At 37.0% G+C, this 22,961-nt stretch overlaps 1 protein-coding gene across 1 annotated transcript in view; it reads right to left on the bottom strand.

The window, feature by feature from the left end:
- The window catches only part of LOC125227564 (muscleblind-like protein 2), an 85,944-nt gene extending 64,323 nt beyond the window's left edge, over positions 1 to 21,621 (bottom strand). The window contains 2 exon segments of the mRNA XM_048131906.1: positions 4,392 to 5,085; positions 21,320 to 21,621. Coding sequence (XP_047987863.1) covers positions 4,392 to 4,580 — 189 coding nt within the window. The 5' untranslated portion in view covers positions 4,581 to 5,085; positions 21,320 to 21,621.
- Between the last annotated feature and the right edge of the window lie 1,340 nt (positions 21,622 to 22,961).

A 22,961-nucleotide genomic window follows, 5' to 3' on the forward strand; every position in this document is an offset into this window, starting at 1 on the left:
TTGTCTTCATTCACAGATGAAATTAATGAACACCTAAATAATAGGAAGCATGTTTTAGTGGTATTCATAGATTTCAGTAAAGCGTTTGATACTCTAAATTATGACACACTTTTCAAAAAAATGTGGCAGAATGGCATACAGGGCCCGGCTCTGGACTTACTCAAAAATTACCACAATAATAGATATAATGCAGTTAGTATAGCCGGTGAACTGAGCAATATGAATCCCACAATATATGGCACCGCCCAGGATCGATACTCGGGCCGACTGAGTATCTGATATATGTCAACGACATGTGTAACATATTCAAGCAGGGCTCTGTGTACCAATTTGCTGATGATACTTGTCTAATAGTGGCCCATATAGAGATGGGCGCTGACGGGTAAATACCGGGAAAATACCCATATCTACCCAATCTACCCGGTATTTACCCGTATCTACCCAAATGAGCGGGTATAAAAAATAATCTATGAAATTAAAGATTATTCTTAATTTACATGACTGAAATATATTTTTCTACTAAAATAAATATATATATTTGACTAACTAATATTAAAATGTTAACAGAGATTCCAAATATTCCATATATCATGTGTAATTTACCACATTCAATTAAAAAGTTGTATTCCCCAGATGTTTTAGGCCCACTAAGTATTCAAATAACTTACTTAACTTAAAACACGGTGGACAGACACATTCAAATTCATTAGCCAATGAGGTCACAGCTTTGCAAAACGCCAGGTAGGTGCATCCGTATTGAAAGGGTGCAATAAGTCACTTGACCGGTCAGTTACTTTTTTTTATTTTTATTTATGGGATACTTATACTTTAGTTTGTACTTAGCTAAACAAGCGCCACGTCCATGTGTGATTTTAATTAACACTTGCTTTGAATTCGGACTGTAATAATGCCTTCTATGTGACTTCGGCTAGATACTGGACTTCGGCTAGATAGTAGGCTTTACCAAACAAACAGCAAGTAACATTTTAGTGCTATAATTTTGGTTTTCGACGCTAAAAGCTACTATAGATGTCGTATAAAGGTTTTCGGCGTGACCGCCTGTCGTATAAAAGCCTCCAGTAACACCTTTTAGCTCTATAAGCTTGTACCGCTAAAAGGTGTTATTAGGAAGTGATGTAAACGTTTATATCACCATTTTATAGAGCCGCTATAGGCCTGGTCTATAACAGGATCAAATATGACTACTATAGGTCTATATTATTGTATAATAGTGTTAGGAATCACTGCTATGCAATCAATTTGCGCTATTAAGGTTCCCGACAAGCCGCTATAGTTGTTGCGTTATACAGCTAAAAGGTGTTATTAGGAAGTGATGTAAACGTTTATATCACCATTTTATAGAGCCGCTATAGGCCTGGTCTATAACAGGATCAAATATGACTATTATAGAACAATATTACTGTATAATGGTGTTAGAAATCACTGTTATGCAATCAATTTGCGCTATTAAGGTTCCCGACAAGCCGCTATAGTTGTTGTGTTATACAGCTAAAAGGTGTTATTAGGAAGTGATGTATACTTTTATATCAACATTTTATAGAGCCGCTATAGGCCTGGTCTATAACAGGATCAAATAAGAACAATATTATTGTATAATAGTGTTAGGAATCACTGTTATGCTATCAATTTGCGCTATTAAGGTTACCAACAAGCCGCTTATAGTATTTTTAGTAGTTGTGTTTTAACAGATTTAAAACCTAACTATACCACTATTTTTGGATATAGTGGCTTTGGAAAACACTGCTATAGTATTTAACACTGTATAGTAGTGATATGAATACCATTATAGAGCTATTTTGCTATATAATGAAGTTTTCAGGATACGTTTATATAGCTTTGAAAGGTTATAGTCGTTTTCTAATGCCTTTTATATCTCATCGCCGTATACGCCACAATGACTCTTTAAATATCACAGACCTGTTGAATAATGGTTTCGGTATCTCTTTTAAAACACAATAGCGTTATAGCCGAGTTTACTATATGTTTTATAAACCAAATCAGATATATAAGAGTAGAAAACGATTACTTTTAAATGACAATTTTGACCTTAAAAGGCTGCTTTATGGTGTTTATACATCGTAATTATGAAATAAGGCCAAAGATGCGGTATCTGGTTCCGTACAGTGTTTTTCTAGAAATTAACTTTAAAAATACACATAGCGACCAATTGTAGTTTAGATTTGTCATACTAAAAAGAAAACAACATTTATTAATACTGTTTAAAAGATTTTTCTATAGAAAAACATTGAAAACAAGTATTGTTTTCTATATAAAGAACTTATAAGTTAAACTGGATCATAGTTAAATTCTCATGCAACCCTAATTGAATCCACGATGGCGGGCTTATGGCAGTGAATGCGTATGATAAGTGATATAGTCGAACTATAAAAGCGTATGTTTTACTTCTTGGATCCATAGTAGAAACTATGGTGCCAATAATTTTATTGTATTGAATTATATTTATTTATTTTATTCAAAACATGTATAAATCGAGGGCGCATTTAAAATACTCCATTAAACTAATATTCTTTTAACGGTAAAATTTCCATCGCATACCTTTTTGCAGTAATGATGATGATGATGATGATGATGATTCTAATGATGGAAGTATACGAAATCCAAATTATGTTAATTGACACTAAACTTCACAAGTTCACACGCCACTTTTCGTTAAGTTACTCGTTTAGAACAGTTTTTGTTAAATATTACACACATTAAATTATTTTATAAATTTCGCATTAAAAGGGACGGCAACTGCTATTATAGAACAAAATAACCTGTATAACGGAATCTCAAATACTACTATAGCATAAATTGATACTATAATAGCGTTACTGTGTCCTCTATGTCAACAAATTAGCACAAGTCATCATTACATCACCATTATAGACCTTAAACGTCACGGATGATACTGCTATAGGCCTATTATATCACTAAATGGCTGCATAATTGCGCCAAATCGGCTCTACAGTACCAATATAGACTATTTATAGGACCATTTAGTGTGATTTAATTTGGTGTCCTCGACCACTATAGGACCAGAAATTGTTACTTGAGAGGAACTATAATAAGCACACAAAATTTCATCCCCATCGGTTCAGCCGTTTAGGAGGAGGAGGTAACTAACACACAAGCATGTCAATGATATTTAACAAATTCCTTATTCAATACAAATACTTCGATATATGTTTATAGAACTATATTAATAAAATATAAATATATTATACAATACCAAGAAAACATTTTTTCACGATTAAATTCAATTTATGACCCATTTTATTACAATATTTATTTATACCCACCCATTAGGGTAGAAAAGGTAAATATCGGGTAGATTGGGTAAATACCCGGTAAATACCCGATATCTACCCCGGGTATTTTCCCGCCGCCCATCTCTATATTATTCATACTAACTTTGAAACTGTAATGTAATGCATGATCTCAATTAGACCTAACTCAATTAGAATCTAAATATAATAATAGATTAAGAGTTTTGTTTGTATAAATTCTATAAATGACTGAAATAAACAGTTTAAATTTAAAAAAAAAAAATTTTTTTTTTTTTTTTAGGTATTCGTACAGGTTAACATGCAAATAAGTGGATACGAAATTTTCAATAATCGTTTCCATCTCGCTTCGCCTTAAGTACGCAGAAAACATTAAATAAGTACTCGGTGGGAAATATTTACGATCGTTAGCGCATAAAAATATACCTATTCCCTAAACGTTCGTTTCGGTGAAGTGAGTAAAACGGCCCTTGTGGCCTATTTGCAAATAACTATTATGAAACAGGTAATGCATTTGACTACGATCTCACCTAAGCCCCTGAAGGAAAGAGCCGAAAATTGGAAAAATGTTTGCCTAATAGAATCAATTCACATTTAATTAAAAAAGATCCATGTTATCTTGGTGGAAATAAATGCGGATAGTGATTCCATTCCTTAGCCGAATTAGCTTAAATTTCTCTTATGTAAGCTTAAGATGCTGTACTGAATAATCGTCTACTGATTTAAAAAAAACGTATAGCTTTCTATGCAGTTGCAGAATACGATTAACTCTACTGCTCGTTATTGAAACGATCAACATGTTGAGTTGAGGGCAAATATACATAATTGTCAGTCTATACTACAGTCAAGAGGCAGGTCGAAGTCATCGCCCTCCTCATTACGTTGACGCGAAGCCTTTTCTCATACAATGGTAGTCTCGCAACGCCGCGGTTGCGAGTGACGTCACTTCTGGCTAGCCTTGAGATCGAGGTCAGCGCGCAGAACGGCGGCGGCGAAATGTCGCCTCGAAAAGAGGGTTGTACACAATAAATCCATAAAGTAGATCGATATAATCACAATTACACAAAAAGCTTCGAAACCTACCTTGATACTGTCGTAACAGGCGGTGACCCGTCCATTTTGCACCTCGACGGTCGCTGGGGGATGCGCGAACTTGCACTCGGTGTCTGGCCGCGAGCACTTATTCCGTTGGAACTCGCGGCACACTTCGAGCTGCAGCCAACGTGAGTCCTTTCCATTCAGAAGGCTATTCATGTTCACCATGGTGGCCATCGCTGCCACTTGAGTAGGATGCGGAGGTCGCGCACGCAGTTACGTGGATCGACTGCGGGGCATAGGCCGCGAGGGGCGAGCGCGCACTGGCGCTCTGGGCATGCACTCCTTACACTTCCTAGTCGCTGTCTTCAGCCACTAGTCGGCACCCGCACACCCTCACAACCACAGACTACTTCACACGCGTACTTTAACGCGAATGCCGCGGTGACGCAACGACCGATTTGACTGCGTTGCAATGTGATGCGTTACTATTATGATTAATCCTACAATTAAGTTAGAATAAAGACACCGAAGTTGCAAGCTTATTTAGGCGAGTATTAAATTATTATCACACGCGTTCGTATCGATGTTGACGGTTGAGTTTAGCAGAGGGCGAGCGGTGTTTGGTGCGCGAGCATAGCGGCGATCGGGGCGGGTCTGGGCTGGCGACGGTGAGGCGCGAAAAAGCGAGATTAGCGGCTCGGCGGTCAGCGAGCAAGCCGGTGCGGTGCGGGACTCAACTCTGCGAACAACAAAACACACTGGTTATTCTCAAGCACAAGCGGCTACGGGTTAGCAAGCGCCTGCGGCGGCGCGGACACCGCTCTGAGGCTCGCGCTTTTCCGCACAACAGACTGAAGGCAACGTTCACGTCTCGTTTGACGTTTGACATTAATGTTATTCGCTAGCGAGTAGCAGTTGAATAGCAGATAAGACTTTAAGTCACTTTGCGTCTCTAATGTTATTTGCCAGCTTGATACGCAAATTATGTAAGAGGCGGGAAGAAAATTAGCGGTTATGTCATTTTATAAGTCAGTTGCTGGCTGTTCAGACAGATACCTTATCCTGATGAAAGTCGCCTCCGTCTGCTGCTTCATCATAAATCTTACAAATAAAACAGAAGTAAATTAACATCATTAACAGTTTGCTCATGTGTTCAACTTGATAACACCTCGATGACAACAGCAGTTCATTATACATGCACGTTTCCACTTAAATGAGGTTGCCTATTTCCTGTATTTGTTCAGACTAATTAGGAAATGGACGGTCAGTTGGTGTTTAATTTTAGGGGAGTGGTTGGTGGTGTCAGGTGAATGAGTTTGGAGTGTAGGGCGGGCGGCGTTACTGACCGCGACACATCAGCATTACGTCAGACGTCGCAAACTGTTAAAGGAATTTAATGTAATTTTTGCCCAAATGTAAGCTTTGCTGTTGGACTCTCGGACGTCAAAAGAATGCTAGACAAATTCCAAATATGTGTCACAGGAATAGGGCGAATCATCTCGCGGAAAAATTCCTCGTGTGGGCGAAGCCGTTTGGAACGTGAGGCCGGGAACAGGGAAAAATTCGTGAAACCAAATCCTATCGTAATGCGCTATTTAAAGCATAACCCGGTCGAAAATAGCGCGGTGTGCGGCAACGCAACGTCGCGCTCTCCACCGTGCATAAATCTTCAAATTTTATTTTCGACGTGAATGCAAGCGGTGTTTTTATCATACCGTGCGCGTTAGTCCACTCAGACGTCAGTGATCCGAACAGAAAACAACACAAATGTTTATTTTCAGTATGTAATCTCGTGTGACATTTTCAGATACCGCGTTTCAAAAGAGTCGTCGCGAGCGACTATTTATTACGTTATAAAATTTAATAAAGTGAGCGGTTACGTGTAGCCTGTTTCCTGAACATTATTTTGTTTCTGTAACTGAAATTTCAGCTGTACTGTAGTGGAGTATAGTGAAATTAAGTTCTAATCTAATACCATGTAACAAAATAATGTTAGACATGAATGTGTTAATGTCATGTGAAAAAAATAATAGAAAAGTGGAATAGTGTAACACGGGAACTGAAACAATGATTACGCAAATGGTATGGTTGAATGGACCGCGGCTCCGCGGCTAGACAGACGTAGCTGTAACTGAACAATCATTTTATGAATTGTATTCATTCCATCTCCATTCTTTTAAACTGCTTTTGTTTCAATTCATCTCAACGACAACTTCTATATAGAAAATAAATAGGTCATCGTTTTTGCGTAATATCTTTAGTGTAATTAATTGTGTACGATTACGTAGATATCTCACGTACACTATTAAATATAAACTAATACGAGAGACTACATATACCCCGATTCTGAATGAACTTTAACTTCCCAAAAAAACATTTTTGACGCGCCAGCGCCACCACAGGAAACCAAAAGTTCACCTTCACTTCATTTACTTATATTGTGTATGTGCACGGAGCTCGGATCTTTTTACAATAAATAGTGCGTGCGATAAATGAAGCTCATGTTTACTACTTTAAACTACAGGAGCTCTACTTAGCTAGTGAAGACTTGATAAATTCATAAATCCAAATTGGCCTAGCGACATAGATCTAGGGACATATCGGTTACATATAAATAAAACAATCCACACTCCCAAATTATGAAAATTGATTTATACAATATGCCTTCAAGTTCATTTTTTTATGGCACTTAATATTTTTTTATCTGCTTCAAATAAACAGCGATTTAATTTTTATTTACTCAAAAGAAAATGAAAAGTCGTTGGAATAATCTACAAGTTCCACACTGGGCACTGTAGGGAAAGGTCGTATTTTTTATGAAAAACAGTAGAATAATAACAGAGTCGCTCACGATTGAAAGCTTTAACTAAACGAAAAATAGGAAAACAAGATAATTCAGATCAAATCCAGGGAAAAGGTGTCGAGGAATGCAACTGCGAGATGTATTTTTAAAAATTTCAGACATCGATATCATGGTTGCAAAATCAATGCAGATAAGCAATACAAACTCATGTACATTCTCAACCGCTAAGCTTGATATCTTGTAGAGGTATAGAGGATTTCCAATCATCCTATCCTACTTATACAAACGTATTATATGTAGGTATTACACATTATCACCTGAACTACCGTTATGGTTTAGTTGTCAATCTTTCAGCCGTCAAATCGTGTTTGTAGGCACAACGACAATGTATGCGCATAACTTCGCAGCAGAATGCGTTTGATTTTGCATATCTAATGCTCAAAATAAAGCAATATCCCAACCCAATGGATCCGTTTCGATATCGCTTTATTTTGAGCATTAAACAAGAAATTGAGAATGGTGGCTTCAAAGGAAATCGGTGTCTGATTCCGTTCACGGCGGCACCGTCGACTGGGAGGTTCTTTCGGTGTTCGACGCTCACGGGGAAGACATTCAATAACCCAGTGAAAAGATTACCAAGAGCAATCAGACGGAAGCGAATCTAAATAAGAATCTCGTGAGAGCGGTTGGGCGGAGGTGGGGCGCGGGGGGAGAAAAAACAGTCGGCAGGGGTCTTTGTGAGATCGCCGATTCGATCACGTTACTCTTGAGAAATTTATTACTAGAAAATAGTGAAAGAAAGCCATCTTAAGAAAGGTGCGGAGCTGGTACAGAACAGACAATTAATAATATAATAGCCAATGCAGATGAAGAGGCCGCTCTCTGCATTCAAGGTCTTGACCGGGACTCGAACCTGGGCCTCCCACCGAATTGGAGGGCGCTCTTACCGCTGAGCTATCAAGACAAAACGAATGCAATGAGCTAACCGTGATGAAACAATATCCGTCACCGACGACAATATACTACGTCTATAACATGTATTTCAAAAGAGTTTATTAAACCGTCACGCCATTTAACCGCACCTTTCGTTTAAGTTTGCTAGCAACTGAGCTGAACTTTAGAAGACATTTATTCTCCTGATACCAGTTTCCACTTGAGCTATAATAAGGAAATACAACATATAATTTTAATATTGCGGAAATAATGTAATGAAATCAGACTAACAAAATTAGGTCTCGGCTGTTAAATCGGCAATGATAAAAAGTGAATGTCTGCGCAATCGAGCGCTTTGTTATAATATCGGTACACTTTACGACAGACAATACAACAAACGAGGGTAAGGCCGCACACGTGTACATGCCGTTAGAAACGAACCTTTGCTATTTCGACAACCTCCAAAGATAAGGCCAGGGACCCCATTACTTTCCTGTTCGTTTTATTTATTAACTGCTATATTTATAATGAGATGTAATTATTGCCTCTTGTTCGCAATCAAATTATATAACTGCCACTACTTAGCAAACGAAACAAAATGAAATGAATAGAAGGTTTTTGGTAATCCACATTATGTAGACAAGGAAAAAAAGGAACTACAAAGTTTTTAGTTTCATAAAGTGAAGGTGGCTTTAGCGTATGTACAAAGAAATAGTACATTACGATACAAGTGCGTAAAAAAGGAAGTTCGAAGCGAGTGGCGATAAATTAAAACACGACCGAAGGGAGTGTTTTAAATCGACACGAGTTACGAATTTCCTTTTCGCACGTGTATCGTACGACGTTTTTCAGTACAGATGAGCCTCCGAAGTTTCGACCTGGCATATAATGAACCACTTCTCGCACTAGTGCGTAAAAAAAAACACCATCTGTACTGAAAAAGGTGGTTTTGTTTATGTAGCATTTAAACTTTTTTTTACACTGCTGGACGGAGTAGGCAAATTGCAGTGCACGTCTGTGTGCCCAACAATGAATTTGCTTGTTTCATCTAATTCGCCTACATTGTTTTCGTTTTATTTTCCACAAACATAAGATGCACATTCAGCATCTAGTAAATCCATTATGCGATAATTACTTCAAGATCTACATTAATAGTTAAGATTAAGATCGTTGTTAACATATCTCATTCAATCTATATGTTATGGACCAAGTGATAAATCGGGCATTATACATAATGCCCGGGCATTATGAATAATGCCTATTGTGAGTGGGCAGTTTGATAATAACTATTCAAATAATTAAATTGCCCGGGCATTATACATAATGCCCATCCTCTGTTGGGCAAAGTAATAATAACACATCGGACAGCTGAATTTTGCCCGGGCATTGTACATAATGCCCATCCTATGTTGGGCAAAATGATAATAACATATTGAATAGCTGAATTTTGCCGGGCATTATACATAATGCCCATCCTATGTTGGGCAAAGTGATAATAACATATTGTATAGCTGAATTTTGCCCGGGCATTATACATAATGCCCATCCTCTGTTGGGCAAAGTGATAATAACATATCGAATAGCTAAATTTTGCCCGGGCATTATACATAATGCCCATCCTCTGTTGGGCAAAGTAATAATACCTCACCGGATAGCTGAATTTTGCTCGGGCATTATACATAATGCCCATCCTCTTTTGGGAAAAGTAATTATAACACACCAAATAACTGAATTTTGCCCAAGAATTTTATGATTTTTTTTTAATTTTATTTACATAAAGAAAATTACATAGTATGAGCATCCATACTAATATTATAAATGGGACAGTGTCATAACGCCGGCGGCCTGCTGAACGGATCACCGGAATCTGGCTACCGCAGTCTCACCTCTCGACAACCTTTCAGCTACTCTTCAAGTGTTGCTCTGTTGTCGCACCGTGTGTGCGCCCGTTTTGCAGGGCCCACTCAATGAGTTGGCAAGTCACCTCCTGTCTTTTACAATTGTGAGACTTATTGTCACGGCAGGTGTCCGATAATCTCCTCCCATAGGCCTTTATCCAGTTCATCTAACTTACAAAACAATAACCCTACTAAAGTCATCTTTACCTCCCATCGTAGCACAAAAGACAGTGTTGCACTGCAATAGTCTTTGCACCTTTTATGATGATATGTAGGCCTAGCACATGATGGCCGCGAGAGTATGTCGCCGCGAGAGTATGTCGCCGCGAGATAGATGACACGTCTTCTTCTAACTGTATTAATGACATAAGGACGGGTAGTCTATCTCGCGGCGACATACTCTCGCGGCCATCATGTGCTAGGCCTAATGGTCCCCATATCATCATAAAATAAAACATGTAGAAAAGCTAATAGATGGATTGGCGCAGCTTCAGCAGACTTTCGTGCCGATCTGTTCAAGAGACTGTACGCAGTTTCATATCAAACTACAAGGGACACAGCCGCGAGCCGCCTGCAGTGCCTTAGGACCTCTCGATGTCAAGGATGGCTAAGATAGGACTTATAATCGATGATTTAGAGTTAAACAACAAGTCCGACATAGGCCGCAGAGCAGAGCTCGCCTCCAGCCTTAGTGAGACATAGATGATGTCGGGGGAGGGCGAGAACCATAAAGCAGAGCTACCGGTAAGCGCTTACATAAAAGTGTACTTTCACGAATGGCAAAGATGGTGAAACGCCTAGTTTGTTTCGTAGGTATGACCAAGTGTCCCTTTCTTGCTAGGAGAGGGATAAGATAGCACTTTAGTGTCAAAAACCAATTGTTAATAAACAAAAATGATGAACTAGCTCTGCAGAATGCCCCCACAAACATTGTGCCGCGGTAGGCGGGGCCGGGTTATAAAATTATACCATTTGCAAATGGTGGTCAGTCGGCTTAGTCGGGTTCTGGTACTCTCGAAGCAGAAAAAGAGGGGTTGACTTATTACGGGCAGCTGCAGTATCACAATGCCCGAGCAATGTGATAAAAAATGGCGTTCAGGCAAACTTGTTAAACTTATTATCAAATTGCCCAACAATCACGTAGCAGTATCATAATGCCCCGGGCAATGTGATAAAAAATGGCGTTCCGGCAAAATTATTAAACTTATTATCACATTGCCCAACAATCACGTAGCAGTATCATAATGCCCGGGCAATGTGATAAAAAATGGCGTTCCGGCAAACTTATTAAACTTATTATCACATTGCCCAACAATCACGTAGCAGTATCATAATGCCCGGGCAATGTGATAAAAAATGGCGTCTAGACAATGATTAATCACTTTGCCCAATATGGCTAGGCATTATTCATAATGCCCGGGCATTATACATAATGCCCTTATTAATCACTTGGTCCATAACATATACATATCTGAGCATTTCTTTTTTTTGCCATTTTTTTATTTTGATTTTTTTAGGGAATTTTAGGTCAATTGTACTCAGAACCACGAGTACTTTCAATCTCACTCGGAGACAAAAAGTGTCCCAGAATTTCCATACATTTTTGTTACTTTCCTCTTTTGTTACCCCACACGACAGGTACGGAAAATGGTAACAAAATAAGAAAAAATCGTATGGGACAATTTTTTTAACTACTAGGATTGAAAAAGCTAGTGATTCTGAGTAGAAATAGCATTTTTTTTTCTAAAATGCATAAAAGTGCTCATCTACTACGAGTACCTTACCTACATATCTCCTTAGTAATTTCTCTGCTATTCTCACTGTGTCGGGCTTCATGTTCAATTTCTTCTTGATTGAAGCAGCTCCCTTTGCACCAGACTTCGTAACAAGACTGTCTCAACAGGAATAAAAGGATTGCTTAAAAATCCTTATGTGAATACTTTGCTGGGAAAGAGTCTTTGCGTTTCTAATCTGCAAGTTTTAACCGATTTCATAGGTACGTTTGTTGTTTTTTTTTTACCTTTTGTTGCACAATAAAAGTATTGAATAAATTTTGGAATATGTACAAAAGTTTGTACAAAGGACTTAGGAGGATATAAATATATTATCATGTAGGTAAGAGTATATATGTATGTTACTATGTTCGCATCTGCTTATTATGTTGTCCATTTATTTATGGTCCAGTGGACCATAAAAAAGCTCTACTCTGTAGCGTCCGCCTCTTGTAAGCTTCATATTCCTTTGTGCAAACCTCAATTAGTTATTGATCGTGTCTTAATCTTTAATATCAACTTATTTTCTTTTTATGAGATAGGAGGCAAATGAGCAGACAGGTCGCCTAATTGTACGCGATGATCGCCACCAATGGACACCCGAAACACCCGAAGAGTTGGAGGTGCGTTGTTGACATTTAAGTAGGCTCTTTTCTTGAAGCCGTGTAAAGTTTAAAGAATGTGGGGTCCATAAATATGTACATGGTTTGAGATAGATGTATGAAACCTTGAATAAATATATAATTTTTATGTTATGGTTACATATTGCTAGGTTTTTATTTATTGTGTGCGTGTGGATTGAGTGAGCACCTTCCGAAAATAAAAAAAAATATGCTGATGATTTAGTAAAAGTTCTAAAACAATTGTAAAACGAATCTCTGAATTTGTAAAAAGATAAATCAAAAGATACAGTCATTAACATGTGCTCACTCAATTCTCACAAACTACCAACGAAAACAGTGAATGTATTCATTTAACATATAATATTTATATACTAACATTTAGTAAAAAATATGCCAACCTACCTCTATAAATTTTAGATCACCTAGTTACGTATTTAATTTTTTACAAATAGTTTCTTATGCTCACTCAATCCTCACACTTTTGAAAAGCCGAATTTTGATGAAAAACATAAGATTTAGACCACTATTATATGTGTATAGTTTAGTAAAAGTGAAATGGGAATTTGTAAAATACAAAACGAACCACTAAAGTGTCAGGTTTTTTTATAATACATTTTTGTAAGTGCTCACTCAGTCCACACGTTTTCAGAAAGTTTGAAATGTAAATATCTTAAGATTTGTAGCACCACAGATACTCGAAAGTACTTCAACATTTAGTAAAATTTTTTACTAAATATCCACCATCTAATATTTTATATTCGTTGTCTGGTTTTAAAGATATTCAGACATAACTTTTCTCATACAAATGTAACATGTAGGGTGACCACACTATGTCGGCTCCTGATTTTCCCCGCCGTCTCATTGTCATATTGAGATTGGGGAGTTTCGTTCAATTTTGATAATAGTTTATATTAAACTAATACGATATTAATTCTCCATCTGCAAACTGTTTTTAGGTTATGTTCTTGGCCTAGTGATGATGTCTATTGTGTAATTTTTATCGACGTCAGGATAATAACCATATCGACATTCATGCATTAAAAAGGACATGAATGATAATTGGTAAGAAACAAAGAATATAATACTTCACTAGTAAGAAACCAGAAACCAGGAGCCGACATAGTGTGGTCACCCTACATGATACATTTGTGATACATACAAAAAACCTGACACGTTAGTGGTTCGTTTTGTATTTTACAAATTCCCATTTCACTTTTACTAAACTATACAGATATAATAGCGGTCTAAATCTTATGTTTTTCATTAAAATTCGGCTTTTCAAAAGTGTGAGGATTGAGTGAGCATAAGAAACTATTTGTAAAAAATTAAATACGTAACTAGGTGATCTAAAATTTATAGAGGTAGGTTGGCATATTTTTTACTAAATGTTAGTATATAAATATTATATGTTAAATGAATACATTCACTGTTTTCGTTGGTAGTTTGTGAGAACTGAGTGAGCACATGTTAATGACTGTATCTTTTGATTTATCTTTTTACAAATTCAGAGATTCGTTTTACAATTGTTTTAGAACTTTTACTAAATGATCAGCATATTTTTTTTTATTTTCGGAAGGTGCTCACTCAATCCACACCCACACGCACACTATTTATTTACTATGACGTCGTACAATTAAACGTTGCAAAAGATTGTATAGATTGCGTCATTTTTGTGCAGTTTATCTCAGTGACTGCGGTAATCAAGTGAAGCAGTGAACGGCGACAAGGTATGACAAAAAGAGTAAAACCAGCAATGTCGAGGTGAGTAGAATGGTGAGACCGAAATGAAGCGACCTTGAGCGGAGTCTCGGTCTGCAGCGCAAGCGCAGACGCACACAGGCGGATTTTCTTAAATTTCTGGCCAAAACTAATGGATTGAAGGAAACGTTAGAAACGCTGAAATAATAAAATAAAAACACAATTAAATTAAACTACAGCTTTATTTATGTTCGATTTACTGTTGCAATTTTTTTTCTATATTTTATTAGTTATGTTTTCTTACATGTCCAATAAATACTTTAATTCTTTTGGATAATCATTTATTTTTGTATCTTGTTTGTAATATTCAAGCAATTGTTGACGGCTTATGATGATATCCTGAGAAGATGAACCTAAAAACAAAGAAAAAATAAAAACTAAATATTTTCGTGATTTCTACTTCTACTTGATAATTGACTAATAAAAAACAGAGTAGCACGTATTAGCAATATAAACTATCAAAAAAGTTTAGCTAATACGTTGTGTTTTGTTAAAATCTTTACGCAATAGCGGAATTCTATTGAATTTATAACTTTGTAGCATAATATAAGCATCCGGCAAGCGTAACTCCGATTGTAAATAAACTTTTTTTTTCTTGTGTGCAGACAAACTTAAAAGTATATCCATTTATATTAAAACATAGGTACATACCTCCAGCTTCACAATCCATAATATAAATTGCACTGAACACATTAAAATAAGATAATATCTTATATAAATAAACTTATCTTTAACAAGTAATTAGTCTTTGATCAGAAGTCGATACTTTGTTAGTGTGGGTAGTATTGAAAACGTTCATTTAAATTGTCATGCGGACTGTCATTAAATGCTAAGAAGCATACAGATTAGAAAAATAAAGTCACGTGACCATTATAGTTGATTTGATACCATAGACTTTTGGCCATAAATTTAAGAAAATCCGCCTGTGTGAGACGTGCAAGCGCAAAAACCGCCGCCGCAGCGACATGCTTCATCAGCTACAACGCCAGTGACGATTACAATAACAATTTAAATTGATCGTGCGGAAGACCTTTTTATGTAATACCAATTAAATAGTTTATAGAGTTTGTCTGATCATAGCCACAGCCAACTATTGTATATTTTCCTATTTGAAGTCATGGAAAAAATTGGATTAATTTGATTTCATGAAGGCCGCGTGAGCTGACTAAGGCCGCACGTTGTTGCAAAAAATGTTGGTGAAAGCTAACTTTACAATTTGTGAAAAATAGACCTCGAGAAGATAACGAACAAGACCTCTTATTAGCAGATTAGATACTAAGCAAAGTTTACTTATCTCCAATCTAATCAAAACAAATGAATTATGAGAGCATAATATGTAGCATATAAGTTAAGGTGCAATATTGTCTTCACGGAAAATCAAATTTAAACATGCCTATTCGCGCCACACTTGTAATGGCGTTCAGGGACACACCGCATATGTAACATACGGACAATTTTGAGTCATAAACCATTCGAACACAGTTGAAGGTTGAATTTATGAGGCAGATGTTACATTTTGCGCGCGGCATTCGATTGACTCGAGTGATGTCACCGTTTGTTATTTCTCGCATGGCTCTCGATTCACTGGTCATTCGCTTTGACTCAGAATTTGGAGAAACATGTGCTAATGAGACTATTATCCCAAGGTTTTCCTCGCTTAATAACTCGGAATTTTAATTAACCCATGTTAAATTATTATTAGTGCAAATAATATGCGGCACCGTGTCCAAATGATAGCGGCACGTAAGTTAGGACCGCAGTCAAAACAAAGGCCATTGTTTAACGAATAGAGCAAAACAGTGGATCGCGCCTATGTACAGCACCGGTGGCACATTCGGGACGTGCGCGAGGCACATTTAGCAGTCCCGGAGGACGCCGGCAGACTGGTAATTAGCGAGAAGCGAAAAATTTGCGACGGCTTAAATTTACGAGGCGCAAATTACACGATTCGGACGCTATCGCTGCAGCGCGGCCGTTAATGTGCACGCCTTATCGAACGCGGAGCGCCTGCCCGAGGCCCGCTCCTGGCACGCCGACATTAAACTGATCGCATCAACAAAACATACAAAAATACAACACTAAAATGCGGCACTGGTGCGAAATGTTGGCAATTTTAAGAGCGCTGTGCAAATTTCCGCTTACACAATGTTGGCTTGTGAGTTGTGGAGTGCAATATAAGTAAATTTGGCAGTCTCTGCTATTTTGCAGCTGAGCTTTTTAGAGGAATGGTGTCCCCCACCAAAAAAAGAGTTCTCATCAACTAAGTTTGAAGGGTTATGTCGAGAACAGTATTTTTGCAATAGTCAGAAGCAGAACGAGGACTTTAAAAACCTTTACATGTTGATAAGGATCTTTTCATTACAATACATGTTGCAGGTTTTAAGTAAAGTATATAGGCGTGGTTACTTAGGCGTCGTGATCCTGGGGGGTTAAGAATTTCATCACCACCTTTTCTCCTGTGGGTGTGGTAGGAGTCTACTGTGGGACATGGGTTCCATTGTGGTGTGGTGGGCAATAAGATGGCAACCTATCACAATTCGTTTTCTTTCAACCCCTTAACTGCCAAGTGTGCCGCTGATAATTACAGTTTCATGTGCTCTAAAATTTGAAATTCAGATGTGACTTTATGCATGTATCTTTACTTATTAATTTTGCTAATATTTATATCGATAGAGGATATTGAAATTGGCCTATGTTCTTAAAGCTCGAACTGCCTGTGCCATAGTTATTGATTTTTACATTACAACTGAAGAGATAAATAATAACAAGGGTTGCTTCAGAGTTGAAGTGAATTTAATAAGCGAGCTGATCATTATTGTTTTTTTACAAAATAAAATCTTAGTTGACAAAATTTCATAAACGATTTATATATTCTAAAATCTAAACTGTCCATTATGCCAATGGTTGACCTAGATTATCGTTAAAGTAGTTTAAAAATGACAAAGAAACGCCTACTTTATCCTCAGCGAGCAGCTAAATGATTTATGAGTTGTCGAGTGCAATTGAACGAGTAACAGGGTTACTTTACTGTGAAAATTTCGTGGGATGTTTAAAAATACTTGCTATGCAAATGTCAAAGAAAATATTATATGTAACTAGGAATTCTAACTATTAATTATCATTTCAAGTAAGAGTATTTTTGAGGTTCTCTAAAATTTACAAATTGATAACGCTATTTAATTTTTATATGGAAAATTTTAAGTGTCGTTGTGAAGGATGAGGAATTAGAACTGGTAGATAGTACAGTTTTTCTTGGTATAACTTTAGATTCTAAACTTCAGTGGGGTCCCCATATTGTTAACCTCTCGAATAGACTTAGTTCTGCAGCTTTTGCAGTGAGCAAGATCCGTCAGTTAACAGACGTGAAAACAGCTCGATTAGTTTATTTTAGTTACTTTCACAGCATTATGTCATATGGTATTTTACTTTGGGGCAGTGCTTCAGAGATAAATACCATATTTATTCTGCAGAAGAGGGCTATTCGAGCAATATATAAAATGAACCATAGAGACTCACTTAGAGATAAATTTAAGGACATTAATATAATGACAGTGGATTGTCAATATATTTATGAGAATATTATGTATGTACATAAAAACATTTGTAATTTTAAGAAAAACTGTGATGTACATAATATAAATACTAGAAATAAACATAAACTCGCGGTGCCCTTCACACGGCTCTGTAAAATTAAAAAATCATTCATGGGTAATTGTGTTCGATTTTATAATAAACTTTCGAATCATATTACTGACTTGTCAATTAATAAATTTAAGAATCATGTAAAGCGTGTACTCATTTCCAAAGCTTATTATACAACACAAGACTACATGAATGATAAAACAACGTGGGATTAATTGTTATTCGAAATGGTTTCTTATTTTTACGTTTTTATTATTATTATTGTTGATGAAATTAATATTGTATTTTTTTGGACATTGGATTTTTCCTAGAAATATTCTAGACATGTATTTTTATATATACATATACCTAATTATATATTTTTTGTTTAACGATTATTTTTATATGAAATTGTATATTATAGACTCAATATTATTATGAACAATAATTTACAACAATAAATTGCTCTGATAATTAGGTTAGATTAAGATCATAATATATATGTAATGAACTATTCATAAGAGCTTGTAACTAGGCCTACATGAATAAAGATATTTTGAATTGAATTGAATTGAATTTACAATGACCTGAGTTGTAATTAGAGATGGGCCGAATACGGCCATTGCCGAATACGAATACTGGGCCGGACATTCGGTTCATATTCGGTTGAGCCATATTTTAAATCCTAGCTTAGAGTTAAAAACGTTTCAATGATTGGTAATGGGTACACATTTATCTTACTAAGGCTCTTAATGTACCTATTTAGGGAATAAGTAATACGATTTATAAGAACGTATCGTATATTACTAATAACATATACGCTCACTTTGTACGCTTGTTCAGCATAACGTTCACTGGACATAATGCTCAGAATTGATAATAGCAAATCATCTAATTTCGAAGTGAATAATGTTTATTCTCTATAATATCAGTGTATATAAAGATTAATGTATATAACGTTCGGGATACCTAATATTTATATCATATATTAATCAATTATTCTAACATCAAAAGGTGTAATGTTGTTAATATCTAAGATCTATGTTTATAACGTTTAGGATATCTAATATTAATAACATATATTTTTCAATTAATCTAACATCAAAAGGCGTAATGTTCATTCTGTGTCTAAGATTTGAAATGCATAATAACCTAACCTAACCCACTTTCTTAGCAACAGTTTTGTGTGGGGGTCGCAGTTCTAACCTAACCTAAACCTACTTTCTTAGCAACAATTTTGTGTGGGGGTCACAGTTCTAACCTAACCTAAACCTACTTTCTTAGCAACAGTTTTGTGTGGGGGTCGCAGTTCTAACCTAACCTAACCAAAACCTACCTACTTTCTTAGCAACAGTTTTGTGTGGGGGTCGCAGTTCTAACCTAACCTAAACCTACTTTCTTAGCAACAGTTTTGTGTGGGGGTCGCAGTTCTAACCTAACCTAAACCTACTTTCTTAGAAACAGTTTTGTATGGGGGTCGCAGTTCTAACCTAACCTAAACCTACTTTCTTAGCAACAGTTTTGTGTGGGGGTCGCAGTTCTAACCTAACCTAAACCTACTTTCTTAGCAACAGTTTTGTGTGGGGGTCGCAGTTCTAACCTAACCTAAACCTACTTTCTTAGCAACAGTTAAATGTTATATATGGAGAACGGTATGGTATATAAACTGATATTATTTATGGTGGACGGTATACTTAGTGTATGGTATATAAACTGAAATTAGCTAATGTAAACGTTATATTAAGAAATGTTATGCATGGTGAACGGTATACGTAGTGTATGGTATATAAACTGAAATTAAGTAATGTAAACGTTATATTAAAAAACGTTATGTAAAACTAATATTATTGCAATTCAGCGTTATTTCTTACAAAAGTATTGATGTTGGTGTTATATCTAACGTTCATTATTGCTGCTGAATGTTAGTAACATGAAATTATATATATTACAGTTATATCTCGTGGGAGACTCATTACTAGGTCGACACTATTAGTGCTTGGTATGGTGATGCTGCTTTATGCCAAAATTATCAATTTATCTCTATAATGTGATGTATGATACATCTCACCCACTGACCTACCCAGGCCCTTTCCTGTCAACCTAATACTCTACCAGAATTATCAACGAACAACGAATGCGACAGGATTTGCATTTCCCATGTCCGAATTCCCAAATAAAAATTGTGACGTCCGGATTCCCAGCTACTTTGAAATTAGTAGAAACAAAAAATAATAATACCAAAAGCAGGGTTTCTATTGACAGGCAGTTTTCGTTTGTTGCGAGCGGAGCAGGTAGCGAAGCCAGCTGTTACCCTCGTCGATAAAACGTAGCAAACAAACCATTGTTGTCCTTTGCCGACTGAACCTATTCAGCATTTTTAAACATTGGAATTTTATATTTTACTCGTGGTGTTTACTAATGACAACCTGTTAAAATAGGTACCTATTAACCATGTGACTCTTCGGCGCTGATGACGTCATGGAGTGTTTGCAAATGATTAATAACAAAAATTGCAGTAACGACTTACATCATTTTGAAAAGTAGGTATTTTGATAATGAATGACGAAGAAACGTGTTACCTATCAACTTGAAATTGTCGATCCTTAAATATATAAACGACGATGTCGATGAGTCAAACAAAGCCAAGTGTATTTGCAACTTTGGAAAAGTAATGTTTGTCAGTAAAACGAATATTCTAATAGCAATTTAAAAGTATGATGTAACTGTAGATGGTAACATATGTAAGTAGATACAATACAATTTAAATTAATTTCGTTGTTGAGAGTTTTGCTAGGTTTATGTATTTGATTTTTATCACTTTAAAGGATTTTTTAAACTAAGGATATTATATTCCTTGTTTTCAGTAGGGAAGAATGTTAAACATTGGATTTTTGTGTTTGGTAGCAGTTTTTATTTTTAAGTAGCATATTTAAATTGAATTTATAATTAAAATAGTTCAAAGAGGTTAGCCTATTAGCCTGGCTATTATTTAAATTATCATTACCCACAATAATCGACTAGCATTTAGCATAAATGCAATGACACAAATAATTGTGAAATGGTAAAAGACAAGAAATTAACGCCAAACGACTGAGATGAAGTAGTAAAGGACTAAGGCAACTGGAACAGTATTCGGAGGAGGGAGGAAAGTTTTGACGAGAGGATTACGGAAGAGTTCCAGTTTGCGCAACTTTTACATTATGGCCAATATTGACGGAAGCAGTTTGTTGCCCGCTTTTCACGACGGGTCTGACCATTCGACCAAGGCGAAAGCTAGCATGCGGCGAATAGCGACATCCAAGCCGGAGTGAGGGGCAGCAGTAGCACCAATATTGCTCACTGAAATGCATCTCGCTTCGGCAGTTGGAAAATTTACCGTCGAATTTCGGAAGTAACCGCTGTTTTTACTCACTTATTTCACAGATAAAAACACAGTAATGATAAATTACAAAACACGAAAAATATACACTAGCTTTATTCACAAACTTTCACGATGCACACTTGGACGCGAGTTCCGAATTCGACGATATCCTGTCGCATTTAAAAGTATGAGCGTAACACTTACATGATGAGGGGTAAACAAGCTGGGTAGGGGAGTGTGTATGTCCAAAAGTTGTTGGTTAAAACATAGCAAATTGCACGAAAGTTAGGAGAAACGTTTCGCCGGTAGCGTAGAGGTCGCGGTTCGCGGCCACAGCGGGGCGGCACGCGTCGTGTTCGGAGCACGAGTGCAGTGCACAGAGCGGCGCGAGTCACACAAGCGCAAGCGGAGTCGGCGGGCGACTGACGGGAGGCGAGTGGCGAGGCGCGGGGGCTGCCGCTGCGCGCGCACCCCTCGCCCCTGCCTCACGCCCCGCGCCCTGCCTCACCCCGCACTTCGCGCCCCTTCACCTCGACTGCCGGTCGCCTTATCACACCGCGCCGCTTCCTTTCTCCTCATGCAGTTGCGAGCTTTTCGCCACTGCCACACTTCCGCCCGCCCCGTCGATTGTGCCGCCAAGCTTTAGCCAGTTAATGTATTGCATGGATTACTTAGTTACTAGGTGAAAAGTATTGTTCTCGGTTCTGAAGAATGGAAACAACAAAATATATTACACCAATGACCAAATACCAAACCGAAGCATGCTTATATTGCTTATTCCAACTTTTGAAACGTTTAGTACTGAACTTACTGTAAACTTCATTAAAGCAACCCTACAAAATTTTGGACAAACATGTATGCTAACCGCAAATTTCTTTTCATCAGAGAACAATGGAGATTAAGTTGAATGCAATTTCGGTGTTGCCGGGTAGATAAGCCGAGTGTGAGTGAGTGGGCACGGTCGGAGGGTGCGGGGGGGGTGCGAGAGCGAGCGAGTGCGCGCTAGCGGCGCCGGAGCAGACAGTACAGTATAAGTAGCGCAAAAAGTATAATAACAGAGAATGTGGCATGTTTTGTGATTTGACAAATTGACCATGACATAAGTAAAAATAAACTCCAGTATTCCTGAGAATAGCATTAGTGTTGTTTATTAGGCTCTAGAGTCTAATAAACATCAAATAATGTGAATCTACATACTTACTCTACCGTTAAAAAACGTTTATACAGAGGAAACTGGATATAGTGAAACCTGGGTATAAGTGGAAAACCTCTTTAAGTGGACCCAAGTTCTCGGTCCCAGTCCCTTAGGAACGAATTACCTCTATAAGTGGAATTTTGGGACCTCTATAAGTGGAATCCATTTTTTCGGAAATTTCTTATTTTTACCTCTGCAACTGGAAGCAGTCGTCTCCGAAACCTCTATGAGTGGAAAAGCTTGGCGTTATAAAATTTGTATTTTTAATAAGCCGCCACAAGGAGGGTAGTTTGTTTCGTTAACATTATGATTTGTTTTAACTATAAATGTATTTTGTATGAGATTACACTTCGTTCAGTTTGGATTTAGCTGTGGTGCGGTGTAGATTAAGCAATGCCTAAACACACAATCAACTGTTTATCTCTTCAGGATAAATTAAAAAAAAATAAGATTTTTTCATTAAAGTACAATCGGTATATTGATTTATTTAACCATACTGGTTTCTCTTGCATAAATAAATATTAGGAGTGATTTTGTTTAAATATAAGTTACTTCATATCATAACAAAGGAAATATATTGTTTTTGTATAACAGTTTGTGGATTATTTACAGTATTGCTTTTTGAAGTCAGGATCACATACCTATTTTTTG

Source organism: Leguminivora glycinivorella, chromosome 6, assembly GCF_023078275.1.
Source record: "Leguminivora glycinivorella isolate SPB_JAAS2020 chromosome 6, LegGlyc_1.1, whole genome shotgun sequence".
NCBI classification, from domain to species: domain Eukaryota; kingdom Metazoa; phylum Arthropoda; class Insecta; order Lepidoptera; family Tortricidae; genus Leguminivora; species Leguminivora glycinivorella.